This window comes from Nilaparvata lugens, chromosome 2 (genome assembly GCF_014356525.2).
Source record: "Nilaparvata lugens isolate BPH chromosome 2, ASM1435652v1, whole genome shotgun sequence".
Classification (NCBI taxonomy): Eukaryota; Metazoa; Arthropoda; class Insecta; order Hemiptera; family Delphacidae; genus Nilaparvata; species Nilaparvata lugens.
The window spans coordinates 52,698,068-52,713,873 of NC_052505.1; the positions used below are offsets into that span (position 1 = coordinate 52,698,068).

Consider the following 15,806-nt stretch of genomic DNA (forward strand, 5'->3'; position numbering starts at 1 on the left):
TCACCTACGTGCAGGATAAAAGTCTATGTGGGCATCATCCGCAATAAAAAATGCATGTTTACAACGAATAAATTTTTACATCAATATAGAAATAATTACATAGTATCTATTTTTCAAACTTTTGAATTTCTATATTTATTAAAAAATTCAAGTAGCCCTGTTAGAATACTTTATTAGATGATACAGAGTAATATGTTTAACAACTGACCGGAACAGCGGTGGTCCTGCGTATGTCTTGTGGCGCACCGTCGCTGGCCATCACTTGCAGCGTGATCTGATCGCGTTGCTCGCGGTCGAGCGCAGTCGACCGGGCCACTGTCATCTCGCCCGTCTCCGCGTCTATGGCGAACTCGGCGCTGTGTTCGCCGATCAGGCTGTAGGTCACCTGGCCAAACACGCCCGAGTCACGGTCAACGGCGCTCACCCGTGCCACCACCGTGCCCTGCGGCGCGTTCTCGTACACTTTTACTGCATAGGAGCTCTGCCAAACCGACAAATACACCAACTTTTAGAATAGAATATTGACAACTAGTTCAACTTTCGATCTGTTCTAATTAACAATCTATTTATTTATTTTATTTTATTGAATTAATTTATCAATATCACAGCGTGATATAACTTGTTCAACTATAATTTTATTTTACTCGAGTTTCTAGAGGTTGGAGTACTAATTCAACGAATGTAAGGAAAGATATATTACTAATTTCATCAATTCAAGATTATCACAACAGTTCACTGTAACTACATACATATACTGGTAATACAATAGATTATGATTTTTTACAGAAGATAACTCCACTTCTTCTCTACAACACAGAACGTTCCTCCATTAAACTCTGATAGGATGGTTCACAGCTGAATCCAAGGCTCACGAAATAAGCACCATGTGAACGAAACCTAACGAACAATTGTGATAAACAAGTTCATTTACTTGTGAAAACGCGAAGGAAACAAATCGGCCCTTGGACTATAATTTTTCATCTTTCATTTTTATCAATCAAAATTTAATAGTTTCATTGAATTATTACTCTAAGGGCTGTTTGCACAATCGGCATTAAACTGGCTCAACTTAAACTGGATTGAATCAATGTTAAGTTTCGTGTGCTTTGATGTGATTCATATTGAGATTAAACCACCAGCTTATTCAATTCAGTTTGAACTTCCATTGTGCCAACAACCCTAAGATGGACTTGTACAGTAAAAACTTATCACAATGTTCTGATGTGGACATTACTCCAAGTCTAGAGAGCGGGAAAGGTAGGAACGATTATGATAAATCTAGGTTCTACAGATTTCAGAATTCCTGAGTTCAGATCCACATTGGCCTACACTAATAGATAGGAGTTTGAGACAACGAATACCTGATTGAAAACAGGATCGTTATCGTTGATATTGATTACGTTGACCATTACGTGAGCCGAACTTGATAGCTGAGGCACGCCTGAATCGAACGCAACTATTGTAAAGTTTAGTGAAGGTGTTTCTTCGTAGTCGATTCTTTCCATTGTTCGAACAGCACCTGAAAGAGATCAAAATCAAGCATTTACAATTTAAATCTATGAATTATATCTACAATCTATGAATACGAGGAGAAAAGAGAATTGATATTGAGCAACTCAATCACCAGATATTATATCCAATTCATCAAACTTTAAAGTTTTATCAATTATTGCACATTCAATATATTAAAGTTAATCTGCTGTTCACCGATATCCAGAGGCATGCGGAGAAGCACGAGGGGCTACCAACACGACAACGTCGAAGCGATCCAGCTACTAGACTATGATGGGTTGGTGCGGAGGCTGACAAGGAGGAAACCGTTTGAAAAATTTTCAATTAGTGTCCAGTGAAAGAGCAGAGCTGTAATTGAGTGGAATTTAGCTTTTATAGTGCACTCAATAAGTCTAATAATTTAACAATAGAAGTAAGAGTTTTGAATGTGAAATTCGCTGTTTCTTTTTTAAAGTAGTATGTTAGGACAGAAAAAATAGCTCATTAGTCTTTAGATAAGATAGCTATAGTATAGGCCAAACAGGTAAATTCAAGTTGATCTTTCCAAATAATTTTTCATTTACCAACAAAATCTAGAGATTTCACGCCATCCTAGTTTGGTTTCAGGAGTGGTAGAATCCACAAATAAAGCTGTTGAAAATCTTGTTTGCGATAATTTTGAGCGCTTTGAACTGGGTCACGATGTTGAAGTAACATCATTCAAGTGATTTCTAGTTTTGTATAGACTAACCCGTGGAGTTATTGATGGAGAAATAGTTTGACGGCGGCAGTATCTCATAGCGCTCAATGTTCGAGTCCTGGTCACTGGCAGTGAATGTGCCAATGAGAGTGCCCACAGGTTGCTCTTCAAGGACGTCGATGGTGTAGTAGGGATTCTCCGGCGACCATGGAGCAGGGAAGGTTGGAGCAAAATCATTCACATCGATGATAGTTACCACGAGTGTTCCTGAAAATTAACACACATTTTTAATGATAATTATCACAAATTATTCTTTATTATTTAATATTGATTCAATGATACACAATTATTCTTAAAATAATTTGGTGGAGTACAGCCCCAACAGGCACAGCCCAAAACTGTTCCTCCCCCTAATTTTGATTCATTAAATTGTCCAGAAAATAGGTTATGTTTTCTCCACTTTATTAAATGTTGCCTAATTTTCTGGCCAAATACTTGAAATAAGAAATTTTGAATTTAAAAAGATTGAAATCCAATTAAATAATAAAATTCCTCTCACTTAGCACTCAGAAGTGTAGAATATTGATTAATTTGAAAAATTTCTTATACAATTATGTACAGCTTAATGAGGTTAATCAACAAATAATGTTTGCTGATAAAGTTAGAATGATGCTGCAACTTGTTATAGTGAGGTCCAAGTTATAATCGTATAATAGCAGTGTTTGATTAGCAATGATATTGCTAACCTTGTCTATCATTCAACAAAGCGGATAGGGCTATCTCTTTCTCGCTTTGCTTTGTTGCCAGATCGTCTTTTAAAAATGTAGAATTAATAACAAAATCAATTAACAAAATATTTCATTTTTATTATAAAAATCTATAATGAAATTATTGAAAAATATAATTTATTGCTTAATAAAATATAATATTATTTTAAACGAGAATAAACAGTTAATATTACATCAATAAACCTGTATCAGCTACCGTCTATAGAAGGCATTGACAAGACTGAGGATCGGCAACGTTGTTTTCCTATCTTTCTTCACTGCCATTATAACGTGGGCTTCACTATAGGTTCGTCTTTGTTTCTAGGAACTGTCGTAAAATGACGTCATTCAACAGAACACCAGGAGAAACAATACACGAGTCGGACGAAATACGAAGACGTCATTTCGAGGCGGTCCGATTTAATAGACTGAACAAAAGTATAGTTAGGCTTACTACTTGAGTAATACGGTAAATACTGGCTCTATTTCAGGGATCTGTATGTGTAATCTGCACATACCTTTTCCTTGTTGCAATGTGGGTGCCGTGATGTCAGTGACTACAACTGTGATTCTCACAACTGCAGCAACATCTCTTCTCAACGTTTCAGCAACTGTCACTTCTCCTGTTTCTTTATTCACATGGAAGAAATTCTGAAACACGATAATAATTCGGTACGGTAGTAATTTATTTTTTTGTAAAATTTGGCGAATACGCATAATTGGTATTGTGGAACTCGCTGATTGAGAACACTGGCAATAATTCGGTTTGGTGAAATAATCAATTTTGATAACATTTGTTAAATACATATAATTTATATTTATCATTCTATCTATATAGACATATTCTGTGGAACACCACGATAAATAAGAACTCTGATCAATATTGTCAATTCCAATATTGTTATTTTTATATTTGAAATACTAAATGAAGTGGAAATGACAATACAATCAGTGTTCTCAATACGTTATGTTATTTTATGAGTTTTACATCTGATGAGGCAATGTTGTTAGGTAATGAACGAATGATAAATACGGTACTAAACCAACGTAAGCCTACTTCCAACAAAAATGTTTCAATTCCGAATATTAACATAATAAATGAAAATACAACTCATCATCAACCTTGAAAGTATATAATTTGAATATCTTTTCCTTACTGAGGATCACGATTCTAGAGCTTATTATGTATTAAAGAGATTCACTCTAAACTGTCAGCATTGGTTGAATGGAGGCCTTGGTCTCACTAATAAGGAACGCTACCAGTTCAAAGTGAGTTCACTATAGCTTTACTTGAAACTATCAAATTAAAACTATGTTGGAACTCTAAGTGCAGGTTGCACAACAGCCGGTTAAGTTTTAACCGTGATTAATTCCACGAGAACCAATCAGAGAAGCCGTCTCTTCAAAAACGCATTCTCTGATTGGTTCTCGTGGAATTAATCACGGTTAAAATTTAACCGGCTGTTGTGCAGCCGGACCTAAATGGAACAAAAAACTTCAATCAATGAGGAATGATGGAGTTAAGTGATTAGAAAGAAACGTTACTTTTTCTTAGTTTAATTGAATAAGTGAAGTGATACGTATACAATGGGTCTAGCAAGACCTAGCAATGCATATGAATTGTATCAACTATATAACCTTTGGGTGGATCCTGTTGACTCCCTCCCTCCCAATCATTGATTTGATTTTGTGTAATAAATCAATCAAACAGTCAAATAATTTTATTCTATCAACACAAAATACACAAAAGAAAACAAAATACGAAAATAATACAAACAAAATACAAATTTCTAATAATAATACAAATGAATCTGAATCAATCAAGAGCACATCTAGGATGTGGTATGTTCAAGTATTCGAATAAATTAATCTATTTTCCAACAAATGAATTGGTTTCCACTTACTTTGAAAGACTCGTCCTCGGAAACTTCTTTTCCATTTTTATCGACGGCTGTAATAGGTTCACTGATCGAGTAGTGCAGAGCATCCGACGAATTCACATCTAGATCTTTCGCTGTAAGTCGGTGGATGACTTTTCCCACTACGGCGTCCTCTCCAACCTAACACCAATAACAATCATCAAATCAACTAACAGCGTATCATATATGAATTATCTAAAATGTGGATCAATTCAATGCTGGAGTTTATTGCTTTGGTTGGATACTGAAGTAAATGTGGTACCTTCCGGTAAGGGATTCCCCATTAACAAGAGGATATAGGAGTAATTTTTTAAATTTTCACTGGAGTACAGAGAATGACGATTCTTAATGCTTTCAAAACCATTACTCAATGTGTAGTCGCTAGAACAGTATAAAATAATGTGAACCTGCCCAAACTCAGAGCTTGTTGGTGCAAAGTAACAAACTCAATACATGCAGAAGTCTCAATTTTATTCTAACAGCTATTGCTGAGGATTGGTACCATGCAGGTTGGTTTTTTTGTTCTGAACTGAGGAACAACGAATGTCAGTTTATTGCTAAATCAACTTTCATACAACAATAACCATCATGATCACACACCATAATTGGTTTTGACCAAACAAATGATTGATCAGTGGTATTTTGCTTGATACCAATTGATACAGCGATTTCCTTGTACTTGAGAATTTCTAATTTTTTTGCAGAATTTCGTTTTGGAAATAATTGTGCATGAATCCTAATGATAGATGTGATATATAAATGTAAATTTCGTGAATATTCCATCCAGTTTTCAATTAATAAATCACACGTGAAAGAGTATAATGAAATTTATTGATACTCATAAAATTCCATGTTCAACTAACCTCAGCTCTCTGAGTCGGTGGTTCAAAGAATGGTATTTTATCATTGCTGTTTTCTATGTTCAAAGAAACTGTTGTTGTTCCAGTCAATGCAGGAGTACCTGAAATAAAATAAGGTTATCATCAATATCGATCACAAGTAAAGTATACTTTACATCTAAAGTAGAGTACGTATGAGCAATGATAAGTAAATAATTGTTCACCAGCTAGTTTTTTTTTATAGCAAAAATTAGAAATATAGTTATAAAATGCACGAAAGTTTTATGCTGTAATTATTTAAGACTAGCAGGTAACCCGTGCTCCGCAAGGGTCTAATTGAAAACTTGATTTACTGAAATATTGAAGAATTTAAAAAATACCTATAACTATCCTCGGTAAATTAAGAATCAATAATTATGCAAGAATTCAAGTTAATGAATCCAGTAGTTCAGACTTAATGATTCGTATTTCGTGAATTTCCTATCCCCTACGTATATAAGCAGATTCTTCCCTTTAATAGATCATTCTTATTCAAAAAACGAAAAGCCAGAAATTGAATTGTGATTCTAGTTGAATACGGTAATTAACTAGAAAAGGTATGAATGTTTCATAATTGTCATTGACAATCTGTCAATGAAGGTGCATTACTCCATGGAACAATGACTCCATTTTTTGGAACTGCAGAATAAAATAGGTGATCAGAATAATAGAATAATAAGCAGCACTACTATACCATAAAAAAATGTTATATGTGGAATTGGATTTAAAAAAAAACAGTAATACGAAATATCAATTGAAGGAGAAAATGAAGCTAAACTTTTATTAATTCTTATTACTAGTCCAATAAAATCATTTCATTAATAAAATATTAAATTATGATTGAAATATCAATGTTGAAAGGCAAAAGGTTCGCTTATTAGACTGTAAAATTACGATGAACTTGAAAAAATGACACCAGAACACAATGACATCAGATAAATCACTTTGAACACTTCTTTAACGACACAAAGTCTAAATTTCAAGTAAATTATCGGTAGAATCTTTCCACCAAAATAGTAGCATAAAAACAGAAATATTACGTGATTTCTATATTGAATGACGAAAGAAAACTGATGTCATTCTAGCGCTTCACTCTCGCCGAGTTCGTATGAATGACAACGATCGCGAGAATATGGTTCGTCACCTGCTCGCCTTCAATCCGCCCATAAAGATTACAAGCGGCCCAGCAAGCCGCTCGTGATGACCATTCGGCGAGCGATTCGAAGACATTCTTGGCGAGAGTGTAGCGAGTGTAGGCATTAAATTTACCGGATGTGTTTGCATTTAAAGATTTCATACATTTTGGTTCGTCATTCTTTATTCAATTTTCATTTTTGTGATAACATTTCTCTCAACAACCTTCAATCTTTAATCTGAGACTGATTATTACCAGAGAATTGCCTATTTATTATTCCAGATTAAAAATTTCACTAAATAATTTACGTGTCCAAAAATGGATGGTCGATTTTAAAATAGCTTCAATGATTTTCTACACAGCTCTATTTTGAACCGCCTAATTCAAAAACTATCATAATTAACAGGAGTGGTACTGTGAAGATATGCTATCAAGGCCTTGATCACGCCACTTAATGGAATGTCAGCGACAGACTGAATCACTGATAGTGAAATCTCAACGTTCTCTGGATTGACGGCAATATGTGCATCCATAATATGATTCAAGACTGCTGTGCTGGGTCAGAAGAGAGTAATACATCTACTAATCTAGAAAACGTAGACTTTACCAGCATCAATGCTTCAATGTACTCGTCGTTCCATTATGTGGCGTGATTCAGTTTTGGCCTTGGTCACAGCTATTCAAACCACTCCAGTTGATTATGACGTTTTATTAAATAGAACAATAATTCATCAAACTCAGAAATGTGAAAAAATAAGAGCCAAGGGAAAAATCATAGGAGATATGATCATTTAAAAACCGACCATATTTTTTGACACTCTATACACTCTCAATTAGTATAATACCTCCATCAACAGCAATTATTTCGATACTATAGAACGATCGCCGGTCGAAGTCCAACTTTGACTCGACCTTGATGACCCCAGTCATGTTATCGATAGTGAAGTCATCGAAAGCGCCCTTCTCAATGCGGTAAATCAATTCGGCATTGATTCCAGAGTCAGCATCAAGCGCTGTTACTTTCTCCACGCTTGTACCTGCAAATTATATAATTATGTTCAATGAGTTGAGAAAGAATCAGAAAATAGTAATCATATAAAGATTATCCTTTCATAGTAGTGAAATTGAATTTTCACATGTGTAATTCACTACAATTATCTCAAAATCAACCAATGCTTATTATGTAGTATCTATATAGATTCTGTTTGAATAAAGAATATTGAAATTTTATTGTAGATGGAATTTTTAAATGAAACTAATTGAATTCTAGAAGAATTTGTTATTCTACACTTTGATACCTATGAACACAATTCGAATATTGAGAAGATTCAGCTATTGAGTATAAGAATAATTACTCTATAAAATAATATGTTTTTGTTATATTAACTATTATAAAGATTATGTCTGATAAATTTACATCCAAGACATAATTCATTTGTCTGTTTCAAGTTCGAAGAATTTTAATATCAACATATACGACAATATCATTTTAAACAATGATTGTTCAACTATTCAAAAAAAAGCTGAACAAGGAATTTTATAAATTAACAAGATGATCATTGAACATTCTACTATACAGGTTTTTTACATAATTGATCCGTACCAGTCAATCGAAATTAATCTTTATTCGAAATTTTTTTATGAATTGAATCAACCTCCAAACCAAAATTATAATGAATGTCATCAAAAAATTATTTTTTAACAAAGTAAGTATTTTTCTCATAAAAGACGGCAAAATGCATTTATGCACAGATTCAGTTTAGCGAACTAAGCCCACCAGTCTGTTATCATATTGTTTCTCTCCCCAACATTGCAATGATTGTGGATTATAACTTGAGTACTAAAGTATATGAAATTAATTTCTAGTCACTCCTAAATTACAAGTGTAATATAGAAACCTAGCAGGGTACCCATGCTTCGCTACGGGAATTAAAAGATCAGATTATTTTTGTAAAATATTTATAACTTAAATTCTACCGTTATAATCGTTTTTGAGATCCATCATACAAACAAAAATTTCTTGCTGAGTATAACTTGAATAATAAATTAATATAGTCTCGTCAATGTCATAGAATTTTGTATCAATAGGTTTGTCTTGTGTCATGTATTGACAGCATGAAAGGAAATAGGACCAGCTGATGGAATATTATGTTTTTTCGATATAGTTTTTAGCTGATTTTGAAACATGAAAATATCAGGCCCAGTAGCTCAAAAGCCTGTTCAATTTCAATCATGATTAAATTTCATGAGAACTAATCATAGCAGGTGTTTTTTTAATAGAAGGCTTCTTTGATTGGTTCTCGTGGTATTTAGTCCGGATTAGGAATTAACAGATAGTACAACTGGCTCTCTCAAGTCCATGGCTGCGTACACACAAAGAGCAACAGGGGAACCAATTCAACAGAAGAAATACAGCTAAAGAAATTAGTCGCATTTCTATCACCTCACAATAAACATAAATTCAACTACCATATGTTTGGAGAGATCGATCGTTAGAGGCGTTTTCGAGATCCGTCAGACATACATACATATCCACAAACACACATATTCAAACAGAAATTGCTTGCTTGGTATAATTGACTTCAATGATTATGATTTAATTTAATGAGATCATATTTCACATAATAATAACAACGGGTATAAAGAGCAAAAATTTGGTGTGGCGCACTCACACAACTTTCCTTACCGTTAAGAAAATTGATCACCTGACGCTGGTGTTTACGCGCATCTCAAGTCTGATTCAAAGATCTGAGCCAGCTGGTGACAGGACAATAACGCTGGAGACACACGATGTCTACTATCTCTCCATAATGGGCGGTGTGAATAAAAACAAGTAGGACAGGTAAATACTTGAATGACAAGTAAACGTAAAAATTGAAGTAAATAAAACAAGTATTTACTCTTACTCGCGAGTAAATACTTGAGAGGCTAGTAAACCCCCGAAAATGCCAATTTTGGTGTGAATAAACGCAAGTAAATACTTCTGTAGCAAGTAAATACTCGTCCATTCGCAAGTCAACCTGACCCCAGACTTGCAGTCGTACTTGTACACGAGAGATGACTGCATTTATGAACCTGCGTGGTATGAAACGTTATAGAGACCGGCGTGATATGTCCCGATCTATCTAAGGGAGTATTACGGTTTGAGAGCAAAAACGTAGATTTTCTCACTTCGCACTTTCTTGATGAAAACACTGATGCAAGGGGTGAAGGATTAACTGCACCTGGAAAAAGATGGAAATTTTTCTGATATACCTTAGTGATCCAGGATTTCAAAGTGGTGTTGCCAACGACATGGGGGTTGAAAGAAGTACCACCAGCAGAACATTTTCAAGTGTATGGGATAAAATTTCCACGGACTATTGAAGATATGGATCAGGCCAAGGCAGATTGAGCTTCAAAATGACGCATTCCGACTGTCATTGTCATTGGTGCTATAGATTGATTGCACTCACGTGCAATCGGCGTTTAGCGGCGAAAACAGAACAAGTCACAACAGGTATGACGTAGTAGTCTGTGTGGCGCTACAAGTTATTACTTGCCTTTCTTGTGAATTCAGTTGTCTCGCGAGTAAATACTTCGTAGTAAACCCTCGGGTTGGCGAGTACATGGTCAAAAATAAACTCGACGCTTTATTTACATCGGTTTACTTGGAGTTTAAATACTCGTTACACTTTACTTGTAAGTAAATACTCGTCGTACTCGTTTTTATTCAAACCGACCATTGAATGATTTAATAGAATCAACAGTCATTACAATCACATTTTCTCGAATTTCGAGCTTATTTTCAATTCTAAGTGATAATGTTACTGAACATTAATTGTAGATTTTCATGCTCAATCTTTTCCACTTGTTTTTTGTTTAAATTGTATCTGAAGCCTGATAATTGGGAATCTAAAATCAAACTTTGCATAGATAGGGCGGAGCTCCTAAAATTTTTACAGATATGGGACTTGTGGCAGTTGATAAGAGCTTATGACAATTTTAGGTATGAATTTGATCAAAATCGTTGGAGCCGTTTTCGAGAAAAAAACCAAGACCATGTTTTTGACAACATTTTCGCTATTTTAGCCGCCATCTTGAATTGCATTTGATCGAAATTGTTCGTGTCGGATCCTTATAATGTAAGGACCTTAAGTTCCAAATTTCAAGTCATTCCGTCAATTGGGAGATGAGATATCGTGTACACAGACACACATACACTCATACACACATACACACCAATAACCAAAAACCACGTTTTTGGACTCAGGGGACCTTGAAACGCATAGAAATTTAGAAATTGGGGTACCTATGTTTTTTTTCGGAAAGCAATACTTCCCTTAGAGCTTGTTCACATGCCAGCGATTTACGCTCGGTTGTCGCGCGGTCAGCAAATCGCTCGATTTGCCAGCCTCGTACACATGACAGCAATTCATGAGCGGTTTGCGCTCGATTAAGACTGAGCAAAGGCTGAAATTAAACTTTCTACTGGTGATATTTTTTTTTTAAGTTTTTCGATTTGTATATCATCAAGCTATCAAAATGGAAAAGTTTTCTCAGAAAAACATTTTTTTTCGAACATTACTTTTTGAGATATGAGCGCCTAAAGTTTAAATTTTTAGAACAGAACATTTCAAATACGGTAAGAGATAAATCCATGAGATTTGGAAGATATATTCTTCATGATATTGTTGATTGAATTGAACAAAAATTTTCTGAGAAAGCTATTCAATTTACTAAAAATTACCAAAAATTACTCATGTACCCAAATAACCTGAAAGATTATGTTCAATAAATTATGTTTTAATGGGGAAGATTGAGTTTATACTTTTAAATGTCAATATGTTAATAATATTAGAAATGTTTCGATACTTGAATAATGAACACAAATAATGAAAATAAGTATTTATACTATTAATTTTTTCATGACATGTAAATTCAAAAATGTTTTAAATAAATTAACAAAGATAACGAATTGCTTATTTTCAATTCAATGTCCCAACTTGGGCAAGGGATTTCTTGAACTGAACTCACAAACTGAACTGAAGATTTTAATAGAATAAATTTTAATTGAACTGAAATTGTAACACAGGGAGCGGCAAAATGATCTGACGGTTTTAAAATGTAAATAACTCAATAGTTTTAAGAGATACAAAGGGTTTTATTGCATATTACAGATTGCTATTCATGAACATTTATAAAAATAACCAAAGAAATGTTTATGTTATCTGTTTAAGATTTGAAGATGACCATCTTGGGCCATGCATTCTTCCAATGTTGCACTGAAATTGTCAAACACTTTCCCTATCATTGCAGGAGAAAGGTTGGCTATTTCTTGAGGTATGGCTTCCTTCAGGTCATCCAATGTGCGGGGTTTGTTTGTGTACACTCTTGATTTCAGCAGTCCCCGCAAGAAAAAGTCACAAATGCTGAGATCCGGGGAGCGAGCTGGCCACGCAATGTCCCCGAAACGCGAGATGACTTGGCCATGAAACTTGCTTCTTAAGAAGTTCATTACCTCATCGGCTGTGTGGGCAGTTGCCCCATCCTGCTGGAACCAAATTCTGCTGTGGTTTAAGTCAGGTATCAAACAAAGTCAGGTATCGTTGTGAGTTGACGGTTACAGTTCGACCGTTTTCTTCAAAAAAGTATGGGCCTATAACACAATGTTTTGTAACGCCACACCACACAGTGACCTTGCGACTATGAAGGGGACGTTCATGCAGTTCTTCTGGATTTTTTGCCAACCAATAAATTCTGTTTATTCACATGTCCATCCAAATTAAAATGCGCTTAGTCGCTCATAATGAAGATTTTGTCATCTGTAAGCAAATCAATCATTTGCTCTGAAAATGCGTTGCGCTTTGCATAATCAGTGGGCTTCAACTGTTGCACGATAGCCATTTTGTACGGATGAAAGTGCAGATCGTACCGTGATATTCTTCTTATCGAGCGGTCAGACATGCGCAGAGCAGCAGCTTGTTTGCGTGCAGGCCGCCGAGGACTGGCTTCCACAGCTTCCCTCACTCTCTCGACGTTCTCTGGCGTCCGGGCTGACCTTGGACGGCCCGTTGATTTCCGTTTTAATGCTGAACCTGTAGCTCTAAAGTTATCCACCCACAGCAAAATGGTGTTTCGAGTTGGAACTTTCCCTCTCGGACCCACATTAGAACGTCTGCGGAACTGCCGCTGAACAGCAACAACACTACCGCCACTTTTACCCACTCACTCGCTCGACAGCGCGGCAGCGAAAACCGTCAGATCATTTTGCCGCTACCTGTAGAATGTGCACTATGTGAACTGTTCTGCTCGAAACCGCTCGGTTGACTGAAGATATGTATATGCTCTCATGCCTGCTCTAGTATATCGAGCCGCCCGGCAACCGAGCGACAACCGAGCGACAACCGAGCGGTTGGACAGGAGACTACAACCGCCGCGATTCGCCGGCGACTACTAGAACCGAGCGATGCATGGCACCATGTGTTTCCCTATAGCTGGCAACCGCGCGGCAACCGAGCGTAAATCGCTGTCATGTGAACAGGCTCTTACCCATGGTAATAGGGCAAGGAACGTAAAAATGTCAAACATAATTGAATTAGAAACTAATAACAGCTAGCATAAAAAGCAAAAAATGGTAATCATAATTATTTTGAAATCAAAACAGTAATGTAAAGAAATTATAGTAAGATTCACATCAATGTATCAGCATTGTTTGAATAGGCAGCATTGATGCTATTAATGAGGAATACTGACAGTTTCAAGTGAATATCAACGAACAGTTAGGCATATTTAATTAAAATATTCTCCAATATTTTTATCGAAAGCTGTTTTCTATTTTCTTTGGTAACACAACTAATGTTTGGGAATAATTGATTCATGGGGAAAGCGCCTTACTTCTATGGAAGATATTTTTACATTAGGAAAAGCAACAACAGCTATTTGGCCGTTTAATAAATAACCCCTTTCTTTCGTCAAGTTAAATTCTGGCCGAGTTTCCTCATTCTTTGCACACAGATTCCACAACGGACACTTCTGAAGTTTTAAAAATATCCTCCATTTATCATACTGAATAATTAAAATTTCATCGATATTGTTTAAGCAGTTTACGCGATCTGTCAGATATACAAACATTGATTAAGCTTCAATATCGGGGTACCGAGCTTCGCTAAGTTTGAGTTACACTTTTTATCGTTTGACTTGTAATTAGAAATTTTTTCAGGGATATAAAGTGAAATTTTTTCAGGGATATAAAGTGAAATTTTTTTAACAAAATGTGACCAAAAAAGTTTTTTTCTTCTTTTTAGTGAATTTTTAAAGTGTTGATTTTTTTTGAATTAATGTTATTTTTATATTTTTAGTTTTCACTTAAAATTATTCACTATCTAAAAATGTGAACAAAATCTCCTAGAAGGAAGTTCTAGACCACACAGAGACATTGGGAATTTCCTAGTCGCTGAACTAATTAAAATGGAAGTCGAAGATTGTTAGATTCATTTAAATTTTACACTTGTTCACGTAGAGTATAGTTAATCTTTTCATTCATGCTTATGGCTTTTTCGACAGAGAGATCCTGTAAGGATGAGTGAAGTGTGTATAGCCCAGTATAGTCAATATAATGCGGCCCGACCAAACAAAAATTAAGGTAATTTATTTTATTGTTTTAATCGGTCCATTTGGGTATTAGTAAGAGTAATCTATGGTTTCCCACCAACATTTCAGAAGGCATAACTTTTGGCAGCCTGAAAACCAAGAGATTTTGGTACTTTTTTTCAGTTTTTTCACGATATCTCCAAAACCAATCGTTCAATCGATATTATTGTTCCATTCGTTTTTGAAGAGCATTAAATTCTCTATAAATTTCATCTCCTAAATGTTTTTCTATCTCCAATAGGTAGCGAGTTATAGCTAGTTGAAAATTGTTAATTATTTCAACTTTGCGAAAAATCGCTAAATCCATGTTTTTTTCCTTTTCACTTCTTATAAAGTGATATGTGGTATTTTTTGATCGTAATTAGAGTATTACTAAGTTGTCAATACAATCACTAATGATAGAGTTGGAACAAAAAAGGTATATTTTAGGGTTGTCATTTAATTTGAGACTCATGATTTGGCGCTAACTTCTTTTGGATGAATTCAGACCAACTGCTAATTGCTAAAAAGGGTCGTTGTTGGGAATAAAAAGTGCACGTTATAAGTGTTATAGTGGTGAAAATTATAAAGTATTCACTAGAGTAGATTTCTAAAAAATAGTCCAGTTGAGAATGAAACAGCAGAGTGCCTCCTCAACCACCCCCCCTCCCCCACCATCACCCGAAACACCAAACGACGTTAACAATTCATCAGGTTAAAATATAAAATATGAATGTACTTTTATTTATAATCAGCTGATTTCTGATTTGGCAACGTTGCATCAACTCTCACTGGACTATAAACTCACTCTTAGGTAATTAGTCCCTACTCCAGTAAGAACTATAAAATCTACTCTAGTGGTTACTCCAGTTTTGAGGAAGTCATACCTATTATTGCTGCCTCCGTGGACGTTTGGATGGGCTAGGTTGTTTGTCGTTTATCTCCTGGTGGTCTGGTGTTTTACCGGCCTCATTGTCATCATCATTTTCAGGGTTGCCAAAGTCCGGGGACAGGTCATCTTCATTCTCAAGGTTGGCCACCACCATATTTTCGCAGTTTACCCTATTACAATTTTTGCAGATGGGTGAACATTTCAGTCCTGCTTTCATGCATGTATATACCCTACTGCATACAGTCTTACATTATCAGGACACAATGTGCTGAAGAGACTCTGGTGCAGGCTGCTGTGACATTAGTGTAGGCTGAAGAACACTGCCATCATCACTCACAGACCACCAACATGTTTTAACTTGCTGTCAAGATTGGATTAGGTGGTAGCTGTGACAGAAGTGATGACGTACAGCA

The 15,806-nt window shown here is 35.5% G+C and overlaps 1 protein-coding gene across 1 annotated transcript in view; it reads right to left on the reverse strand.

Annotated features, from left to right (window-relative positions):
• LOC111051066 (cadherin-87A) overlaps window positions 1-15,806 on the reverse strand; it is a 196,797-nt gene that overhangs the window by 87,318 nt on the left and 93,673 nt on the right. The window contains exons 15-21 of the mRNA XM_039421490.1: window positions 7,736-7,927; window positions 5,741-5,838; window positions 4,863-5,018; window positions 3,477-3,609; window positions 2,243-2,458; window positions 1,362-1,519; window positions 209-481 (exon numbers count right to left, since the gene is read on the reverse strand). Coding sequence (XP_039277424.1) covers window positions 209-481; window positions 1,362-1,519; window positions 2,243-2,458; window positions 3,477-3,609; window positions 4,863-5,018; window positions 5,741-5,838; window positions 7,736-7,927 — 1,226 coding nt within the window. The remainder of the gene's footprint in view (window positions 1-208; window positions 482-1,361; window positions 1,520-2,242; window positions 2,459-3,476; window positions 3,610-4,862; window positions 5,019-5,740; window positions 5,839-7,735; window positions 7,928-15,806) is intronic.